At 37.8% G+C, this 20,053-nt stretch overlaps 1 protein-coding gene and 1 long non-coding RNA gene across 4 annotated transcripts; one reads left to right on the forward strand and one right to left on the reverse strand.

Moving 5' to 3' along the window:
• Positions 1–2,156: 2,156 nt before the first annotated feature.
• LOC142171582 (uncharacterized) lies at positions 2,157–3,705 on the reverse strand. Its single transcript, XR_012701310.1, has 3 exons — positions 3,569–3,705; positions 3,280–3,485; positions 2,157–2,394 (listed from the first exon to the last, which is right to left on the reverse strand). It is a non-coding gene; the product is annotated as an uncharacterized LOC142171582 (long non-coding RNA).
• On the forward strand, positions 3,317–19,467 carry LOC107795618 (phytyl ester synthase 2, chloroplastic-like). Of its 3 annotated transcripts, XM_075234568.1 has the most exons (15): positions 3,317–3,686; positions 4,802–4,853; positions 5,060–5,115; positions 10,608–10,766; positions 10,850–10,954; positions 12,388–12,494; positions 12,840–12,961; positions 13,203–13,311; positions 14,650–14,780; positions 15,123–15,492; positions 16,290–16,403; positions 17,798–17,883; positions 18,521–18,630; positions 18,720–18,889; positions 19,076–19,467. In XM_075234568.1, the coding sequence occupies exons 1-15, from the start codon at positions 3,317–3,319 to the stop codon at positions 19,088–19,090; spliced, it is 2,076 nt and encodes a 691-aa protein (XP_075090669.1). In that variant the 3' UTR covers positions 19,091–19,467. The 3 variants fall into 3 exon arrangements, 2 of the variants coding, with proteins under 2 accessions (XP_075090669.1, XP_075090668.1); XM_075234567.1 differs by lacking the exon at positions 19,076–19,467 and having other exon boundaries at positions 18,720–19,072; XR_012701309.1 differs by lacking the exons at positions 18,720–18,889; positions 19,076–19,467 and having other exon boundaries at positions 17,761–17,883; positions 18,521–18,604.
• The last annotated feature ends 586 nt before the right edge of the window (positions 19,468–20,053 follow it).

The following is a 20,053-nucleotide window of genomic DNA, read 5'->3' on the forward strand; positions in this document are numbered from 1 at the left end:
TGATATCTCTACATACAACCAAAAGATGAAAATATCGTTTCATTGGAGCTATTTAAATTATTAGTTGTTTAATCATGGTAACAACTTATTTCCTATTTTTTCTGTATTATCAATACTTATAAAGAACAATGGTCCGTTTTCAGATGTGAAACAATAGAAGGATTTTGTCCACTGAGCAACCACAAGTTAGAAAAGAAAATGATGGGTCTATCTCATTCAAAAGCTAAAGTAATAGGCATGTGCCTAAGAAAAATATTTGGCAGAGAATTTTTTTGGTTTGGTAGTTAATTTTGTTGAATTTCTTTAGTTTGGTTGCCAACTTTGTTGAATTGTCTTCGACTATAAAAGGAGAGCTTCGACTCTCGTTCCTACACACCAACAAAGAGACAAAGAAATAGTGAGGTTTCACAGACAAGGTATAAGAAAATAGTTTGTGAGAAAAATAGAGAATGTGTGATATTGTAGTGAGGTGGGAATATCAAACGAGGGTTATTTCTTTTGAGTGTTGTAGTGGTTTTTGGAGTATTTTACTCGGACCTACAAAGTGTAAAATTACTTGCTATAGTAATATCAGTTGCTCGTCTCGGGGCTGTGATTTTTCCCTTATTCAAAAAAGTTTTTCACATAAAAATTTTGGTGTCGTTATCACTCTTTTATTCTTGTCAATTACCGTATCTCGATACTATGTTATTATTCCGCTTTTATTATTAAGACTATTATTCTCCAGGGGTTTATTCCCAACATAAAATTCCCTTTCCTTCGTCGTGGTTACCATTTGCATTTGGAAATTCCCTTTCCTTTGCAGGTTTGGAAGCCGTGAGCTAGAAAGAAGGCGAAGGGAAATAATTGGGAAAAAATCCAACTTAGTTCGCACTTCCAAAATGTGCGATAACAACTCCACCATTGAGTTACTATACCTTTTACTTATCAATTTTTGTCATGAAATTTGCCACCTTTTATGCATAATAATTGATTTTAAGAGCATTTCTCTGTTAATTGCAGTATTACTTAATCCATACTTCCAAAATGTACGATAACAACTCTACCATTGAGTTACTACCCTTTGTCACGAAATTTGCCACTTTTTGTGCATAATAATTGATTGTAAGAGTATATTCATTTTTGTTTTAAATTGACTTACTCCTTAGTCATTTCTCAAGTTGGCTTCTTCTCTTAAACAGAAATTTTCTTTTTCTTCTAACAATTTATACTAATCCAATTATTACTAACCAAGCTAGATTGTCTGTTTAAGATAACCATTGGTTTCTTACTCAAAAGGCGCAAATGCTGGACGCATGCTTCATGCACCGTCCATTCACACGTATCCAATGAAAGAAACAACTTTCGTCTAATTTTCCAAGTAAATAATCAAATTTGTGGAAACTTAACTTTCATCTAAATTACGTCGAGAATCATGGTCTAAAAATTACAAACGTAATCTTGTTTTGGCTGTACTTTAACTACTTTGAAATTCGACCTTTTGTGCCACAAGTAACTATATGCGCCGCAATATTCCAAATGCCGGTGGAAGATTAAGGTGCAGTCGTCCCAAGGCAGGATGTATGGTATAGGGCCCTAGTGCTTCGCGTTTTTCTATTCAATCCCATTCCATTCTAGGATAGGCGACTAATACTAAAAAAAATACTTCTCTTATGACTTTAGCATTGTTAGCTTAAAAGATATATTTTTGCGTATAAAAAAAAAAATTAGGTAAGACCAGTAATTAGTTGGTTTATCACTCAGAGTAGCCAAATGTGAAACTCACAAAAGGGAAGGACTCCTTATTTGCCGGGCCAGTTTTCTCTTATGTAAAATCCGGAGTAATGCCTAAAAAAATAGTAATATTCACTCTTTTAGTTTATATGACGCTAATTTCTTACTTTTTTATATTTGAAAAATAATTAATTTTTTACTTCACATTTTATTCTTAATGATAATTTTTTATAATTATACAAATATTATATTATGTATAAGATTACGAGTATAAATCTTTTTATAATCACACATATATTAAGATTGAGGACTCCCACTCTTTCGTGTGAGACTCTGGAAATATTAGAGCGGAGGTAAAAGCAAAGAATAGTAAAAAAGAGAGAATAACTAACAAGTTTCGGAACAGATGACTTCTAAGTTATAATTCTTTTTTTTTTTCCTTCTCTTTTTTCTTGCAGTAAAATCATTCTTCTGTGTGCATATGTGAAAGATATAAAATCACATAATACACAAATAATGCTTAAGTTGTTTGCAACATAAATGGTGTTTAAATTACAGTTTTTTTTGGTAAGAGGGGAAACCCGCAACCGCTACAACCTCTGTCACAGCCTCTGTCCTTCGGGTGAGCACTCTGTGGTGAACATTTTGTGCGCACTGGGTAAACTCCCCCTGTGAAATAGCCTGCAAACCACACAAGGGATGTAAACTGCACTAGGCAAGCCCTGTGTAAATTACAGTTCAAACACAATTTTGCATTTTAGCACAGTATATCTTAGTATTAACTTTGAGCAAGGGTTAACTTCACATACTTTTGATAGATAACCATTTAATATATCAAGATCTGGATGTTTATTAGTGTGTAAATGAAATAGACAGCATCACTGTTATAGCTATCAAGTGGGTAAAATTAGAATTTGTCCGAATATGCTTCATTATAATCTTTTTTAAAATTTATGTTGGATAAGTATAATCTAATTTGCTTTCTTATAGGCAAAATTTATGTTGTTACAATCAAGAAAGTCGTTTTCCAATACGCACTTTAAGATTGGTAACAGAAGAAATTACGTGGCATACAACAACTAGACACAACAGTTCATATAAAGCAGCCTATCATCCAAATTTAAGTATAATAATTAACTCAAGTGATCAAGTGATCGTTCGCCTAACCATTTAAATTAAAAATAGTCAATATAAGTTTAATATATACATAATTCATATATTTTATATGTATAATTATATATAATAGATGTATAATCTATGAAAATTATTAAGAAAAAGAATATAACGGAACAGGCTATTTGTGTTAAAGATCCCGTACAAGCAATTGCATTACCGCAAAAAATGTGTGGATGAGCTAATAATGGCTGACTTTTACTTCACCAAAAGTTTTAAAAGTGATTAAGTGAGGCTGTGGGGTCCAGACGATGTCTGTATATATTGGTAGTCATGAGTCCATTATTGATATTTTGTGATTTCAGAACCCGAATAGAATAAACTAAAAAGTCAATATAAAAAGAAGGTGCAAAGATATAACGAGCTTTCCATTTCAAAACTAATTGTTCTTACGTAGTGCAAAAGCTTATCGGCATTTTGATTTTTGTCTATGGCGGCTATTCCCACTGGCGCTTACACGGCGGCCGGTGCCTCGCCGCTGCTCCATCCGAACTCATGTCTCCTTGTCACCTCCGCTAGATTCAATTTTCGGGTGCGTGCATCAGCAACTACTGCTGGGGGATCAGTCGCCTCCACCGGCCAGCAACCGCCAACGCCGCCTGCTCCGTCGAGCAACAACGGAAGGTTAAGGAACAACTCCACTACTGAGCTAGAGGAAAAAACTTTAACTATAAAGGATTACCTGGAATGGAGCAAGGATATGATTGGATGCGGATCCGAGGATGGGCCACCACGCTGGTTTTCGCCCTTGGATTGCACTTGTCCAATCAAAGACTCGCCTCTCTTGCTCTACTTACCAGGTGAGTTAAATGACACACCGAATCACCAACTTTACTTATTTTCTTCTGTTACTACAAAATATCTTAAATTGAATGGACGATAGACAAGAAATTAAGGCGATCTGGATTAGGACATGCCAGTATTATAGTGAACTGCTAGTAATTAATTTATTACTACTGTGGGAGTAGAAAGTATCGATTGGGTCTTCTACCTAACTAACTATCCACGTTTTCCCTTTCATCATCAAACACGTAGTAATCACTGATAACGTAGCTGCTACGAGCAAAGGATGCAGATATATCTACTTTTCCCTTTTTCTTTTCTTTTAAGTTCTTCCGTGTCTGAACGAGACAGCATATAAAAGATGAACTTTATGAAAAAAATGTTCGAACGAGAAAAAGAAAGAGCATTAACTATGTGCTGTTTTTGCCGCTAATTTTCAAATTTTACATGCCTCGTTTTTGTTTCCTTACATTGTTATATTGCATATGTGTATTGTATTTTCGTTAGATTCCTAACTCCAAAAGTATACTCCCTCCGTCCAATTTTATTTTACGTTATTTAACTAAGTACGAAGTTTAAGATATTAGTTTAACTTCTTTGTATAAAAGTAGTAATGAAAGAAAATAGCAAAATAAAAAATTAGATATAAGTTTGAATAAGAAAATATCACATCTGAACTTAAAGTGAATGGTTAATAGATTTAAATTTTAGAAACTTGTTGTATAAAATAATACTCCATTGTTAGTAGAATCTTAAGTATGTCCATCACACACTATGTGATAAATTTTTGATTCATCTTATGTTGTTATCTTAACTATGTTTGGTTTTACAAAAGGATCTAATCAAATATAATGTTGCTGGACATAGAAATGAGCTCTAGCTTATTGATCCTCTTGTATAATAACACTAACATTCTCTCAAATAGCTGCAAAGAAAAAATTTATAATTGATTGCATTGTTCAGTGGCCCAATTATTTCGTTGTGAACAAAGCCATAGTGCAGATATTGATATATGGCACAGACTAGACAAATATCCTTCTCTGTATCAGTGTCTGTGAACTATTCATACATTGATCTAAATAGCTAAATCTATAAGTTAATTAAGCAATTCTCTTTACTCGGAACACTGCAGGGATTGATGGTGTTGGACTTGGCCTTATAAAGCATCATAAGAGACTTGGAAGGTGAGTTTGTTAGTTGATCTTTCCGGCACAATGCTGGAATTTAAAATGTTTGATTTTCAGTATTACTATTGTCCTCTAAAAGCATCATTTATAAAGCATCATAAGATGTTTGTGTTGTACTGGATAACAATATCCTGTTAAGTCATCATCTTCTTCTTCTTCTTTTCTTTTCTTTTCTTTTTGGGTGGTGCTTTCCATACATGAAGGATCTTCAATATATGGTGTCTCCATGTTCCAGTTACAGATCGAACATCGTTCACAGGTCTCTCCTTCCTCATCTCCCTATTTTTAATAGGAAAATTGCTTGCTAGAATTTTAATAGATGGAAACCAAACAGCTGAATAAGAATATTTAAAGAGTGGAAATGGTAGTAAGTGCTGCTGCCCCTAAATTTTGATTCATTGTATGATTCCATATGGAAATTTAGAAGTTATGATATGAGGATGTATTACTACTATTATTGTTAGTTTACAGCATGTATATAATGTAGTATTGTCCCACATTGGTAGAAGAGCAGTATGTCCTTGTATAATATAGCTATAAATAAGGACCTCTTGTATTGTATTGTTCATCAAATATCAATAACATATTTTCTCCCGTGCCTTCTCACATGGTATCAGAGCAATTGTGAGAGACTTATCGCTGTGCATAAATTCCAGCGATTCCGGGAAAGAGAAATCGCTGTGCATAAATTCCAGCGATTCCGGGAAAGAGAAATCAGTACTTTTTAAGGCTGTTTTCTATCTGCTTCATTTTTGTCAGTGTTGTGCAAAATCCAACACTACCACAAGAGTCGTCACTGTCCGGTGACTAAACTCCAGTGAAAAACTCCGGCAGCAGCCTCCTCACGCGCCTCCATGCGCCACCAGAAGCTCATGCGCGTGAGCTCACGCGCTGGCGCGTACGACCACTTCCGATCCTACCCCTACTGTTTTCATTTCATTCCGACAACTTTGAGTTTTTTCCGGCAGCTACAGTAGATTCCGGCAGTGATTTGATGCTTTTGATTTGGTAATAATTTGCCACAATGTCTTTGGGATTTGATGCTTTTGGGTCTAGAAACATGAGTTCTGGAAGCTCTAGTGCTATTATTACCTCGGAACCTTTAATGGGAGGTTCAAACTACTTAGCTTGGGCTTCATCTGTCGAGTTATGGTGTAGAGGTCAAGGTGTTCAAGATCATCTAATCAAACAGTCTAGCGATGGAGATGAAAAGGCAATAGCACTTTGGGCAAAAATCGATGCTCAGTTATGTAGCATCTTGTAGCGATCTATTGATTCCAAGTTGATGCCCTTGTTTCGTCCATTCCAGACATGTTATTTGGTTTGGGCAAAGACACGCACCTTATACACTAATGACATATCTCGCTTCTATGATGTGATATCGCGGATGACAAACTTAAAGAAGCAGGAATTGGATATGTCTACTTACTTGGGTCAAGTACAGGCAGTCATGGAGGAATTTGAGAAGTTGATGCCAGTTTCTGCTAGTGTGGAAAAACAACAAGAGCAGCGACAGAAGATGTTTCTCGTTCTTACCCTCGCTGGACTTCCTAATGATCTTGATTCAGTATGCGACCAGATTTTGGCTAGTCCGTCTTTCCCGACAGTTGATGAATTATTCTCTTGATTACTCCGCCTTGCTGCAGCACCAAGTCCACCAGTGATCTCATCACAAACACTTGATTCCTCTGTTCTTGCATCCCAGACAATGGATGTTCGGGCATCTCAAACTATGGAGCATAGACGAGGAGGAGGTCGTTTTGGAAGGTCTAGACCCAAGTATTCTTATTGTCACAAACTTGGACACACTCGTGAAATGTGATATTCCTTACATGGTCGTCCACCTAAAAATGCTTACATTGCTCAGACCGAGACTCCAGGTAACCAAGGATTTTCTTTATCTAAAGAAGAATATAATGAGCTCCTTCAGTATCGAGCAAGTAAGCAGACATCTCCACAAGTAGCCTCAGTTGCTCAGACTGATACTTCTGTTACTGGTAATTCTTTTGCTTGTGTTTCCCAGTCTAGCACTCTTGGCCCATGGGTCATGGACTCCGGCGCTTCTGATCACATCTCTGGTAATATATCACTTTTGTCAAATATTGTATATTCACAGTCTCTTCCCACTGTTACTTTAGCCAATGGATGTCAAACTAAGGCAAAAGGAGTTGGACAAGCTAATCCCTTGTCTTCTATCACCCTAGATTCCGTTCTTTATGTCCCTGGTTGTCCTTTTAGTCTTGCATCTGTTAGTCGTTTGACTCGTACCCTCCATTGTGGTATATATTTTATTGACGATTCTTTTATTATGCAGGTTCGCAGTACGGGACAGACAATTGGTACAGGACGTGAATCAGAAGGCCTTTACTACCTTAACTCACTCAGTCCTTCTACAACATGTCTAGTTACAGATCCTCCAGATCTAATCCACAGACGTTTAGGACATCCGAGTTTATCCAAATTTCAGAAGATGGTGCCTAGTTTATCTAGTTTGTCTACATTAGATTGTGAGTCGTGTCAACTTGGGAAACATACCCGAGCCTCCTTTTCGCGTAGTGTTGAGAGTCATGCAGAGTCTGTCTTCTCCTTAGTTCATTCTGATATATGGGGTCCTAGTAGAGTCAGTTCATCCTTGGGATTTCGTTATTTTGTCAGTTTCATTGATGATTATTCAAGATGTACTTGGCTTTTCTTAATGAAAGATCGTTCTGAGTTATTTTCTATATTCCAGAGTTTCTGTGCTGAAATCAAAAACCAATTTGGTGTTTCTATTCGCATTTTTCGCAGTGATAATGCCTTAGAATATTTATCTTCTCAATTTCAGCAGTTTATGACTTCTCAAGGAATTATTCATCAGACATCTTGTCCTTATACCCCTCAGCAAAATGGGGTTGCTGAGAGAAAGAATAGGCACCTTATTGAGACTGCTCGCACACTTTTAATTGAATCTCGTGTTCCGTTGCGTTTTTGGGGCGATGCAGTTCTCACAGCTTGTTATTTGATTAATCGGATGCCTTCATCTCCCATCAAGAATCAGATTCCGCATTCAGTATTGTTTCCCCAGTCACCCTTATACTCTCTTCCACCTCGTATTTTTGGGAGCACATGTTTTGTTCATAACTTAGCCCCTGGGAAAGATAAGTTAGCTCCTCGTGCTCTCAAGTGTGTCTTCCTTGGTTATTCTCATGTTCAGAAGGGATATCGTTGTTATTCTCCAGATCTTCGTAGGTACCTTATGTCAGCTGACGTCACATTTTTTGAGTCTAAACCTTTCTTTACCTCTGCTGACCACCATGATATATCTGAGGTCTTACCTATACCGACCTTTGAGGAGTTTACTATAGCTCCTCCTCCACCTTCGACCACAGAGGTTTCATCCATACCAACCGTTGAGGAGTCTAGTGTTGTTCCCCCTAGTTCCCCAGCCACAGGAACACCACTCTTGACTTATCATCGTCGTTTGCGTCTTCCATCAGGCCCAATTGGTTCTCGTCCTGCACCTGACCCTGCTCCTGCTGCGGACCCTGCTCCTAGTACACCGATTGCACTTCGGAAAGGTATACGGACCACACTTAACCCTAATCCTCATTATGTCGGTTTGAGCTATCATCGTCTGTCATCTCCCCATTATGCTTTTATATCTTCTTTGTCCTCGGTTTCCATCCCTAAGTCTACAGGTGAAGCGTTGTCTCATCCAGGATGGCGACATGCTATGAGTGACGAGATGTCTGCTTTACATACAAGTGGTACTTGGGAGCTTGTTCCTCTTCCCTCAGGTAAATCTACTGTTGGTTGTCGTTGGGTTTATGCAGTCAAAGTTGGTCCCGATGGACAGATTGATCGACTTAAGGCCTGTCTTGTTGCCAAAGGATATACTCAGATATTTGGGCTCGATTACAGTGATACCTTCTCTCCCGTGGCTAAAATGGCTTCAGTCCGCCTTTTTCTATCCATGGCTGCGGTTCGTCATTGGCCCCTCTATTAGCTGGACATTAAAAATGCCTTTCTTCACGGTGATCTTGAGGATGAGGTTTATATGGAGCAACCACCTGGTTTTGTTGCTCAGGGGAGTCTCGTGGCCTTGTATGTCGCTTGCGTCGGTCACTTTATGGTCTAAAGCAGTCTCCTCGAGCCTGGTTTGGTAAGTTCAGCACGGTTATCCAGGAGTTTGGCATGATTCGTAGTGAAGCTGATCACTCTGTGTTTTATCGGCACTCTGCTTCAAGTCTCTGTATTTATCTGGTAGTCTATGTTGATGATATTGTTATTACTGGCAATGATCAGGATGGTATTACCAATCTGAAGCAGCATCTCTTCCAGCACTTCCAAACTAAGGATCTAGGCAGATTGAAGTACTTTCTAGGTATTGAGGTTGCCCAGTCTAGCTCAGGTATTGTTATTTCTCAAAGAAAATATGCTTTAGACATTCTTGAGGAGACGGGGATGATAGGTTGCAGACCTGTTGACACTCCGATGGATCCGAATTCTAAACTTATGCCAGGACAGGGGGAGCCGCTTAGCGATCCTGCAAGCTATAGGCGGCTGGTTGGAAAATTAAATTATCTCACAGTGACTAGACCCGACATTTCTTATCATGTGAGTGTTGTAAGTCAGCTTATGAATTCTCCCTGTGATAGTCATTGGGATGCAGTTGTCCGCATTATTCGATATATAAAATCGGCTCCAGGCAAAGGGTTACTCTTTGAGGATCGAGGTCATGAGCAGATCATTGGATACTCAGATGCTGATTGGGCAGGATCACCTTCTGATAGACGTTCTACGTCTGGATATTGTGTTTTAGTAGGAGGAAATTTGGTGTCCTGGAAGAGCAAGAAACAGAATGTAGTTGCTCGGTCTAGTGCAGAAGCAGAATATCGAGCAATGGCTATGGCAACATGTGAGCTAGTTTGGACCAAACAACTGCTCAAGGAGTTGAAATTTGGTGAAATCAGTCGGATGGAACTTGTGTGCGATAATCAAGCTGCCCTTCGTATTACATCAAATCCGGTGTTACATGAGAGAACTAAACACATTGAGATTGATTGTCACTTCGTCAGAGAAAAGATACTTTCAGGAGAGATTGCTACAAAGTTTGTGAGGTCGAATGATCAACTTGTAGATATTTTCACCAAGTCTCTCACTGGTCCTCGTATTGGTTATATATGTAACAAGCTCGGTACATATGATTTTTTCGCACCTGCTTGAGGGAGAGTGTTAGTTTACAATATGTATATAGTGTAGTATTGTCCCACATTGGTAGAAGAGCCGTATGTCCTTGTATAGTATAGCTATAAATAAGAACCTCTTGTATTGTATTGTTCATCTAATATCAATAACATATTTTCTCCCGTGCCTTCTCACAATTATCATATACTGAAGTCGAACTCTCTTAGTGTTGCATAAAAGATACAGATCTTATGTAATTTGCAAAAAAAGGGGCCCTTTACGTTCAGCTGAATGAGATAATTATGAATCACCAAATAAGTGGGAGTGAGCGGTGCATAAAAGTCTTTCAGTTATTCTTTATACATTAACATGAAATGTCTTTGCCTTGATATCTTGTGCTTTTTGCATTTTTTTGTAATGTGTAATTTAACTCGTGTTCACTTCACAATTTGAACAATGTCTAGACAAATCTGCCGTGTTCCATCTTAAGCATTTTTTCCCTTTTAAACTGGTGACTTGTGTGCTGGTTTTATCATTTGAAATGAAAGTAACAGCGGGATATGCTTCCACTTAATTGTCCTCCAGACCTAGTGCACCTGGTTGAAGCAACTGTTAGGTCAGAGCATCATCATGCACCAAGACGGCCCATCTATCTTCTTGGAGAATCTTTTGGGGGATGCCTAGCACTTGCTGTTGCTGCTCGTAATCCTCATATTGATCTTGCACTAATTTTGGCAAACCCAGGTTCAGAAGCTTGTAATTTTATCTGAGAAGATTTAATATTGCCTGAAGCATGTCATAGTTCTCATTGCAAAGATGTGTCTCAGCCACGCGTCTACGTGAATCTCAGCTGCAAAATCTGATAATGTTGTCAGAAGTCATTCCTGAGCAACTCCATCCAAGCATGGTTAAAATGCTAAGTGTGACGACAGGTTATAGTTAACTTCATCCTCTAATTTATGAGTATAGTAGTTCAACTAGATGGAAATTTGACTTGCTGAACTAGCATTATGATAACTTTTAACAACTCTGAGTTGTATATTTATGTGGCATTTGTTTTGAAGTTACCAGAAACTGATTTTTTTTTTTGTTGAGTTTTGTAGAAAGTGTTTGTTTGAATGATTTTTTCAGGAAAGATTAACTTCTTTTGAAGATTTCCTAACTCATTTTTTTCGGGACATCTTACAACAACAACATACGCAATATTCACACCGTGGGGTCTGGGGTTTTCGGGAAATCTTCCCAAAATAAAAAATAAAAAATTCCTGCATGTCCTAGATTACTGTGCTAGATGAAATGTGAACTGTTTGGTTTGGTGGATAAATGATCATAGCTTAGGACTATTATTTATTCTGAATCATTATGATCAGAGAAGGGGAGCCTTGGCGTAACTAGTAAAGTAGCTGCCATGTGACCAGGAGGTCACGGGTTTGAGCCGTGGAAACAGCCTCTTGCAGAAATGCAGGGTAAGGCTGCGTACAATAGACCCTTATCGTCCGGCCCTTCCCCGGACCCCGCGCATAGCGGGCGCTTAGTGCACCGGGCTGCCCTTTTTTTTTTTTTTAATCATTATGATCAAAAATCTTGCTGACTAGAATTGTAAGAGTTGCTTTTTTAGATTGTAGGAGCAAAAAGCATGCTAAACATGCTCTCCAGTTACAAATTAAGATGTTTGCTTGCCAATCTATTACCACAAATCTCACTTTACATTGTATATTTCTCCAAAATATGTGTGTATCAGTTGAGGCAACGCATACTTCATCTCAGTGTGCAGCAACTTATTCTGGTCATGTTTGTTCTAACTTGCACCACAAATCCAGTCAACTCGAACAGCTTGACTGCTGAGCCAGAATAAACCAATGACTTGAAGAACTTAATCCCAACATTGAACAAAACATTCAGATCTGCTTGCTGTATGCATAATTCTTTAAGAAGCAATAGATTTGGTAAAACACCTCACCTTGTTATTACATCCTATCCTTTAAACTTCTCTTGATAAAGCATGTATGTTCATGTTCATCTGATTTATGATGTCAATAAATCATCACCTAAGCTTTTAGCGCCTGCACGAATAAATTTACATTTGGTACTTTTAGTTGTAATGTTGATTGGGACTAAATCCCTCCTTAATATTGGACTATGATGGGCTAAAAATGGAGCGACATGAAGAGTGAGGATTCATATAGCCAACCCGACTTGCTTTGGATTCAGGCGTAGTTGTTGATGTTGTTGTTGCTGATTAGGACTAAATAACTTCAGCGATACTTGCCGTTTTTCTTGCTTAAATTGGTTAGCTGAGTTTACTTTGTGGTAAACTTTTAGATGAACTGACAACTGATGGGTGAAACTCAATTACAATGATTAGGTGTTCCTGCAAGGGTGGCAGTGGCAATTCCTGATAATGGGCGTCCTCTGCAACAAGCAGTAGCTGAGTTATTTCGCGGTGATGTAGCATTCTCATCCTACTTAACTGTAAGGTTCAATAGTCTTAATTCAGTAGGTTAAATGCAAAAGTCATCCCGCTGAGTTATTTCGCGGTGATGTAGCATTCTCATCCTCTTAAAGTTTTCACCCCTAGATTTTTTTTTTGCATTTGGACCTTTCATCAATTTATTCTTTGTGACATCTCCTTAGCATTGATAAGATTTCCTTTCAGTCACCAAGTTTATTCATGTTGAAATCTTCTTTTCCGCTCTAGCTTTGATACTTCAATAGTTTCAAAGATTTTAATTTAGAAGCCCATTATTAGTTGATATGTTCAGTTTCAGTTTTCTTTTGTAGTCAGTTTGAGCAAGAAAATGATGAAATAGGTTGCAGGTGCTGGCTGATGTTTTACCTGTAGAAACACTTATCTGGCGGTTGAAGATGCTCAAATCAGCCGCAGCTTTTGTCAATTCTCGCCTCCATGCTGTCAAAGCTCAGACTCTGGTACTTTCTAGGTAATTCTTCAGAGTTCCAGCGTGTCACTGGTAAAATTTGGTGAAAGAGAGATTTTTAAACCCCTCCTCCCTCCCGGGAAATAGTTGATTTTCTCTCTCTTTCCATCTTTACATGAAGTTTATTAGTGTACACTAGAATTGTTGCATTCTCTTCTCTTTCCAGACATTTCGAGCAATATCTAATTCAGGTTAGCTTTCGCGAATGTCACTATGCATGACTAAGTGTTCTATTGCTATGCAGTGGAAAGGATCACTTGATACCCAGCCCGGACGAAGGTGAGAGGCTTCGTCACATGCTTCCAAACTGTGAGATCCGGAGATTTAATAATAGTGGTCATGCTCTTCTCCTGGTACGCTGTTCTTCTTTTCCAAACCCTTTCAGACCCAATTCCTTTTTCCAACAACAACAAATCCAGTGTAATCCCACAAGTGGGGTATGGGGAGGGTAGTGTATATGCAGCCTTACCCCTACCTTGTGAAGATAGAGAGGTTGTTTCCGATAGACCCTCGGCTCAGGACCCAATTCCTTTTTCCAACCTCCACAAATGAATTTTGTTCGGTACCATAATCTTTGTCAACAAATAATAAAACAAAGCAGAGAACTTCTTGTTTAGACTATACATCAAATATAGATAGAATTTTCAAAAATCCTGTACATGAAGTCTAGTTGAGGTTTATTTAGTGATAAAAAAGAAAATAAAAGAGAAAATGACTCTTAATAAAATGGAGCAAAGAGAACATGCTTCTTAGTGAATGAAGAGGCTTAGGAATAAGTGAAGTAGGAGAAAGAATCTCAAGGATCAGATGCATAGTGAGGCAAGATGATAGCGAGCCCTCTGTCTTTGGCAGAGGCGGACCCAGGATTTGAAGGTTACGGGTGCACTTTTGCATTCAACTAAAATCTTCTTTGTATGTAGGATGCCACTACTAATATATTATTATTTTTGAATAGACATATACATGTATACATGATTACATGGAATTTTTGCCGAACTTTCCTGATGCTGGTGACCCCTCTCTTTACAACGTAGGTCCTCCTCTGGTCTTTGGTACTTGCAATTTCCTGGTAATAGTGTGCTTTCTAGTTGCTTACACAAAATACAGGTCCTGGTCATTCATTTATACGTTTTTGAGTATTGGGATATTCACTGCGCTCTTCCAACTTGGAATTATCCATGCAGTTTGTATACCAGCTGAAGTGTGTAGCTTTTTCTCTCATTTTCTATTATCTGCTGTAATTTAGGATTCAGGAATGCTACAATCCTGATATAGCACTTTTCTACTTACTTTTTTTTTTTATCTTTGAAGATTGAAGATAAAAAGTACCAACTTCAGTGTGGCCTTCCAACAAAATTACTCTATCAATATAATTCCATAAAAATTTCACACAGTGGCATATTACATGCCTTACTTCAAAGTGAAATAATCAGTACCAATGGCAGTTTATATAATAGGCTTATAGTAAGTGAGGATTCATATAGTTGTTGTAATGGCAGTTTATATAATAGGCTATATAGTCATGCAATAGCCTACTTTGTATGCTCGAAGTGCTGCATGCATGTAGCTGGTTACTTCAAGTCCCCAAAAATATATACTCCCAATTTTTAAAGCATTCATACAAAATCTTATGCCCAAAAAAAAAAAAAAAACTTTGCTGGGGTACATGTTGAGTTGCAGTTTTTGTGCAGGAAGATGGCTTTGATTTGGTTACTGTCATAAAGGGTGCCAATTTTTATCGACGTGGAAGGCACCTTGACTTTGTTAAAGATTTTGTGCCACCAAGCACTTCTGAATTTGACACTGTGTATCAACCATACAGGTATGTTGTCCTGTACTATGTTGGAAGACACTAACCAGTCTTTAGGGCACTGTAGAGCCGCATAATTTGCTTCCTGGTCACTTACAGTTGTATATTGTGCTCTATGTGCATAGATAGGATATCTAGTTAATGAGGTTCTATGCTGAAAAACTATTATTGGCGGGTCTTGCTTCTCTATATAAGATGCTACCTTTGAACTACTTAAATAGGGTTAAGCTATTGGCATAGTGAATCAACTCATCCGCATCTGCAATTCAACGTGTACTTAGTTCATTTGATAAATAACACAAAAACTGTAAGTTTATTTAATTGTTAGTACTTGTATGACTGATCAAAACACAGATGGATGGAAGTTGCCTTCAACCCTGTAATGATATCAACTTTCGAGAATGGAAATATTGTGCGGGGTCTGACTGGAATTCCTTCTGAAGGCCCGGTCTTACTCGTAGGTTATCACATGATGCTTGGACTTGAACTAGTTCCTCTGGTGTCCCGTTTGTGGAATGAGAAAAAGATTGTCCTGCGAGGCATAGCGCATCCTATGATGTTTCAGAGACTAGGAGAGGGGAGAATGCCTGTGTTATCGATGTATGATGATTTCCGTTTTATGGGTGCAGTTCCCGTGTCAGCAACTAACTTCTATAAACTTTTATCATCAAAATCCCATGTTTTGCTGTATCCCGGGGGCATGCGGGAAGCTCTTCACCGGAAGGTATTATTTACTTAAAACATATTGCTAAGAAATGCGCTACTCAAAATATTTCTATATTTCATTTTAAGAATCTAAGGGCTGCATCTCTTAAAAACTTTGTGATTAATTTGTGTGATTTTTCCCTGCTGTACTTGAAACATAAAGTCATGTGAAACAGTTAAATGAGTTGATCACTAACCTTTTCTTTATTTAAAACCACTGCACCATCCAGCAGATCAGTTGATTCTGCATCTTAGGCTCAACATTAGTCTTATTAACGTCATCTGGTAGGAGCAGTTATCTTGTATATAGAGATACACATCTCTCTCTTTCTTGCTTACTCATTTTGGCATATATGCATGTTCTTAAAGATATTAATAATTATAGGAAATTGAATATTCCAGTTTGGAAACTGAATCTGTCATCTGTAATCATTTGATATTACAACTATATATGACCTAATTTAACTTTGTAATATCTGGACCCCATCACTAAATGTAGAATTAGATGGTCATTTTTCATATTGATGAAACAAAAGTGAAAGTTACAACCTGTTGATTTCTCAAGATGCAATGTTATCTGTTGTTATATGTGGTTCTAAGGAAAGTTTGATACAGTGTATATCTAACGAGAAGGCCAAAATTAAGTACTAAAGTAAGTTGTTGGTCGATATTTTCTTTAAGTAAAGGGAGATTGACTTAGAACAATAGCAGTATTCTTTGTAGTTTTAAATGTTGAATAAGGTTATTACATAAATAGCTAATGAGCAGAAAATAAAAGCCTACTGCTCTTCTAACAGTTTGGTCTTCTAACTTCAGGGGGAGGAGTACAAATTATTCTGGCCAGAACAGTCTGAATTTGTCAGGATGGCAGCTAGATTTGGAGCGAAAATTATACCTTTTGGTACGGTGGGAGAAGATGATATTGGCCAGGTAGTCTCATGAGTTTACATTCTTTGAAAAAACTTAAATCAGCACATGCACATCTATTCTGGTGCATGTGTTTCACCACAAAAGTTGAGCTTGTTTTGTTTGGGATGCACAAATACATTTAGAAATATAAATATAAAAAGAAATGCTTAAAGCAATGTTGAATACTTATGACGACAAGATGGATAAGGCAAATGGATAAGGTTGCCGGCACAAAACATTTTGTGGCTTTAGTGCCGTAACAACCACAACAACAACCCAGTAATAATCCCACTAGTAGGGTATGGGGAGGGTAGAGTGTACGCAGACCTTACCCCTACCCCGGAGGGGTAGAGAGGCTATTTCCGGGAGACCCTCGGCTCAGAGGCAAAAGATCTATAACAACAACAGAAACCAGACAAATAATATCAGCACCGTAAGAGACAACAAATAGGTGGAAGAACAATAATAATGATAATAATAAAAATTTAAAATAAAAATAAAAATAGTGTGATGAAACAAAAACCGCTAGCAGTCCTAGACAAAACAATATCAGACTAGCCGGAACAACGAGGAAAAACGTTCAACTACCCCCTAACCTACAACCCTAATGCTCGACCTCCACACCTCCCTATCCAGGGCCATGTCCTCGGAAATCTGAAGTTGCGCCATGTCCTGCCTGATCACCTCGCCCAATACTTCTTAGGCCGCCCTCTACCTCTTCTCGTACCTGCCAAATCCAACCGCTCACACCTCCTAACCGGGGCATCTAGGCTCCTCCTCCGCACGTGCCAAACCATCTAAGCCGCGCTTCCCGCATCTTGTCGTCCATGGGAGCCACGCCCACCCTCTCCCGAATATCTTCATTCCTAATCTTATCCAACCTAGTGTGCCCGCACATCCATCTCAACGGTGTTTTATAATCGAACTGAATCCTTTAGTTTTTTTCTGGTGCTGAGGTTACACATTTTTCATTTTGAAAGGGAAAAGAAACAGAGTTTACAAATGGATATATCAAAACTTCTACCATAAGTAGATTGTAAGAGAGCAGCTCTTGTAAGCAGAAAATTTAGTCATTATTTGGCTGGTCATGATTTTTTACTCAATATATAAAGTCTTTCATCTACTAACTGACGTCCCTCCAAAACTTAGTTTTAGCATGGAGAAAATGTTCTTTTGCTTTTATGTTGAAAGATAAAGTTGGTAAAATTTGGTTCAACTACGTCGACAGATCTAACTACCCCCCAAAGTTCTTTCTTGAAGAAGGAATAAAATGAATATGCTTTTCTATGGTGGGCTGTTATTCTAAATTTTTTATCTGCTGCGAGTAACATTGAGAGCTTTCCTTATTGGAGGAAATTTAGCAACTTTTGTATCACAGAATTCATCCTCTTGTTCACTCAACAACCTTTCAACAGATGCTCCTTGATTACAATGACCTGATGAAGATTCCCTATTTCAAGGCTGGGATAGAGGAGTTAACTGATGAGCTGGAGAAGCTAAGGTATCAAGTTTGTTCTTTCCTTATTTTATCTAACTTAGAGTGTGTATGATATGATGGAAATCATTTTTCATGGAAAAGGTGTTCCTGGTTTGTTCCGCTCTTTGGTTGGCGAGTAGAAAATCTTTTACGAAAAAATGTATATTAAAGATTTAATAATAATGTTAGCACATAGGAGAATGGTTTGATGAAATTTTGAGTAGTAAAGATCAATAATAATGTCCAAGTGGTAGTTGAAACAAGTAATATGAAGTTTAAAGCTCGCATAAAACATTTTTATGAAAAATGACTTCTCATACTAAACACACCCTTAGTTTCTATGTTGTGATAGTCAATGGACCTTGCTTTAATACTTGGAAGCTTATTTGCAAGGTGGAAATCCATGGTGGTCTATGTCATCTTGCTAGAAGACTAGAAATGTCCATTACTTTTAAAGACTTAACATGTTCAAGCTTTTAGACCAGTTAAAACGTACAATTTGTAATGCGATAACCTCTCCTTAGCATTTATGGGTATCACCTATTTGACTGATTAAGTTTATGATTGAAAATATTGCACCTTAGCCTAAAACATTAACTTTGAAGAAAGATTTAGCTAATTAGAAGGTAGTTGAGCTAAAAGCCACTTTGCGTGAATACAGAAATGACATTGAAGGAGAGGTTGCAAACCAAGATGTACATCTTCCAATCATTCTTCCAAAACTTCCCGGTCGTTTTTACTTCTACTTCGGCAAGCCAATTGAAACAGAAGGTAATTCTTAAAGTACATCACAGTATTAACCTTCCATGCTAGGGAAAGCCTGGAGGTGATATTTGATGTCATTTTACTTGGTGTTGCAGGGAGGAAGGAGGAATTAAAAAGCAGGGAAAAAGCACATGAATTATACTTGGAAGTGAAGTCTGAGGTTGAGAGATGCATTCATTTCCTGAAGGAGAAAAGAGAGAATGATCCATATAGGAACATAATGGCCCGAATAGTGTACCAGGCTACCCATGGTTTTGAATCTGAGGTTCCCACCTTTGATCTATAGTTATTCTTCACGTATCTAATTCTTTTCTTTTCCTTTCCTTTGATAAAATATGGCACCTTTCGTCTTTGAAAGGAAAAACAAAATTAAAAAAAAAGGTGCTACCTTCTTTTCTGTGTTTGTATCAGAAGTAAGCAATGATTTGATTTACAAGTTCTTTTTTTCTAGGGTATTTTGGGTTAACAAGCTTAAAGAGAAGGAGCTCTAAAGCTCTTAGCATTTTGCTGCGAGTTGATCAACCTTTACATAATGTGGCATGGGAAAACTCACTCATCGTCAAAAGTTTGGGTCAAAGGAAATGTTGATATGTTAGGTGTTGCCCCTTCATCAATTACGTACCCTAAATCTTTAGGTTAATCAAAAAAGATTTTTAAAAAAATCGTTAGGTTAATGTTTGAGTTGAGCTTCTTGTTGACGTGAGGGAAAGTGAAAGCTAAACGTACATAAAACAGGAGTTGAGTTTTAGTTCTATCTCTTTAGTAATAGCCAAAAGCGGCGAGAGCCTTGGTTTGTGAGTTAGTGTTGAGGTTTTATTTTTTAAGATGTAATATTCTTAAAATGAGGGTGAATGGGAAATGGAGGAAAAATGAAATTTTGAGTAAAATTTTAAGTTTCCCCCTCTTAACAATGAGACATTGTCCCATATTGGAAGTGGAAGACATTTTTGGTGGGTATATATATAATTGCTCTTCTTGTAGCTCTTAAAGAGTTAAGAAGAAAGCAAGCCTCGCGTCGTCGTCGTCGCTCGGCTTCGGCTTCGGACCAAATTTATTTGTTAATAGTAAATATTAACGTAAGATTATTGATAATTTGGTAGCCGGATAATGGTCTTCCCACCATGAAGTGCTTGCTCCACAAATATGAAGTGCTTGCTCCACAAATATGTAATGCTTGATCCACCATGAAGGGTGGACGTTTGGTCTTGCACTCCTTCTTGGCTGCTATATATATATGAGCAGCAAATGTTGAAGAAATACTCAACTCAACATACAATTCGCTCAACAAATTGGCTATACATTGCACTCCTTCCTCTCAGAACTTCCATACGTTTTTCTGAGTATATACTCCTTCGTTCTGCATTGTTTTTTAACTTCAAACAAAGCAACTGTAAGTGTGATTTGCTACCGAACTTTGTGTTCGCCGAAA

Source organism: Nicotiana tabacum, chromosome 17 (genome assembly GCF_000715075.1).
Source record: "Nicotiana tabacum cultivar K326 chromosome 17, ASM71507v2, whole genome shotgun sequence".
NCBI classification, from domain to species: Eukaryota; Viridiplantae; Streptophyta; class Magnoliopsida; order Solanales; family Solanaceae; genus Nicotiana; species Nicotiana tabacum.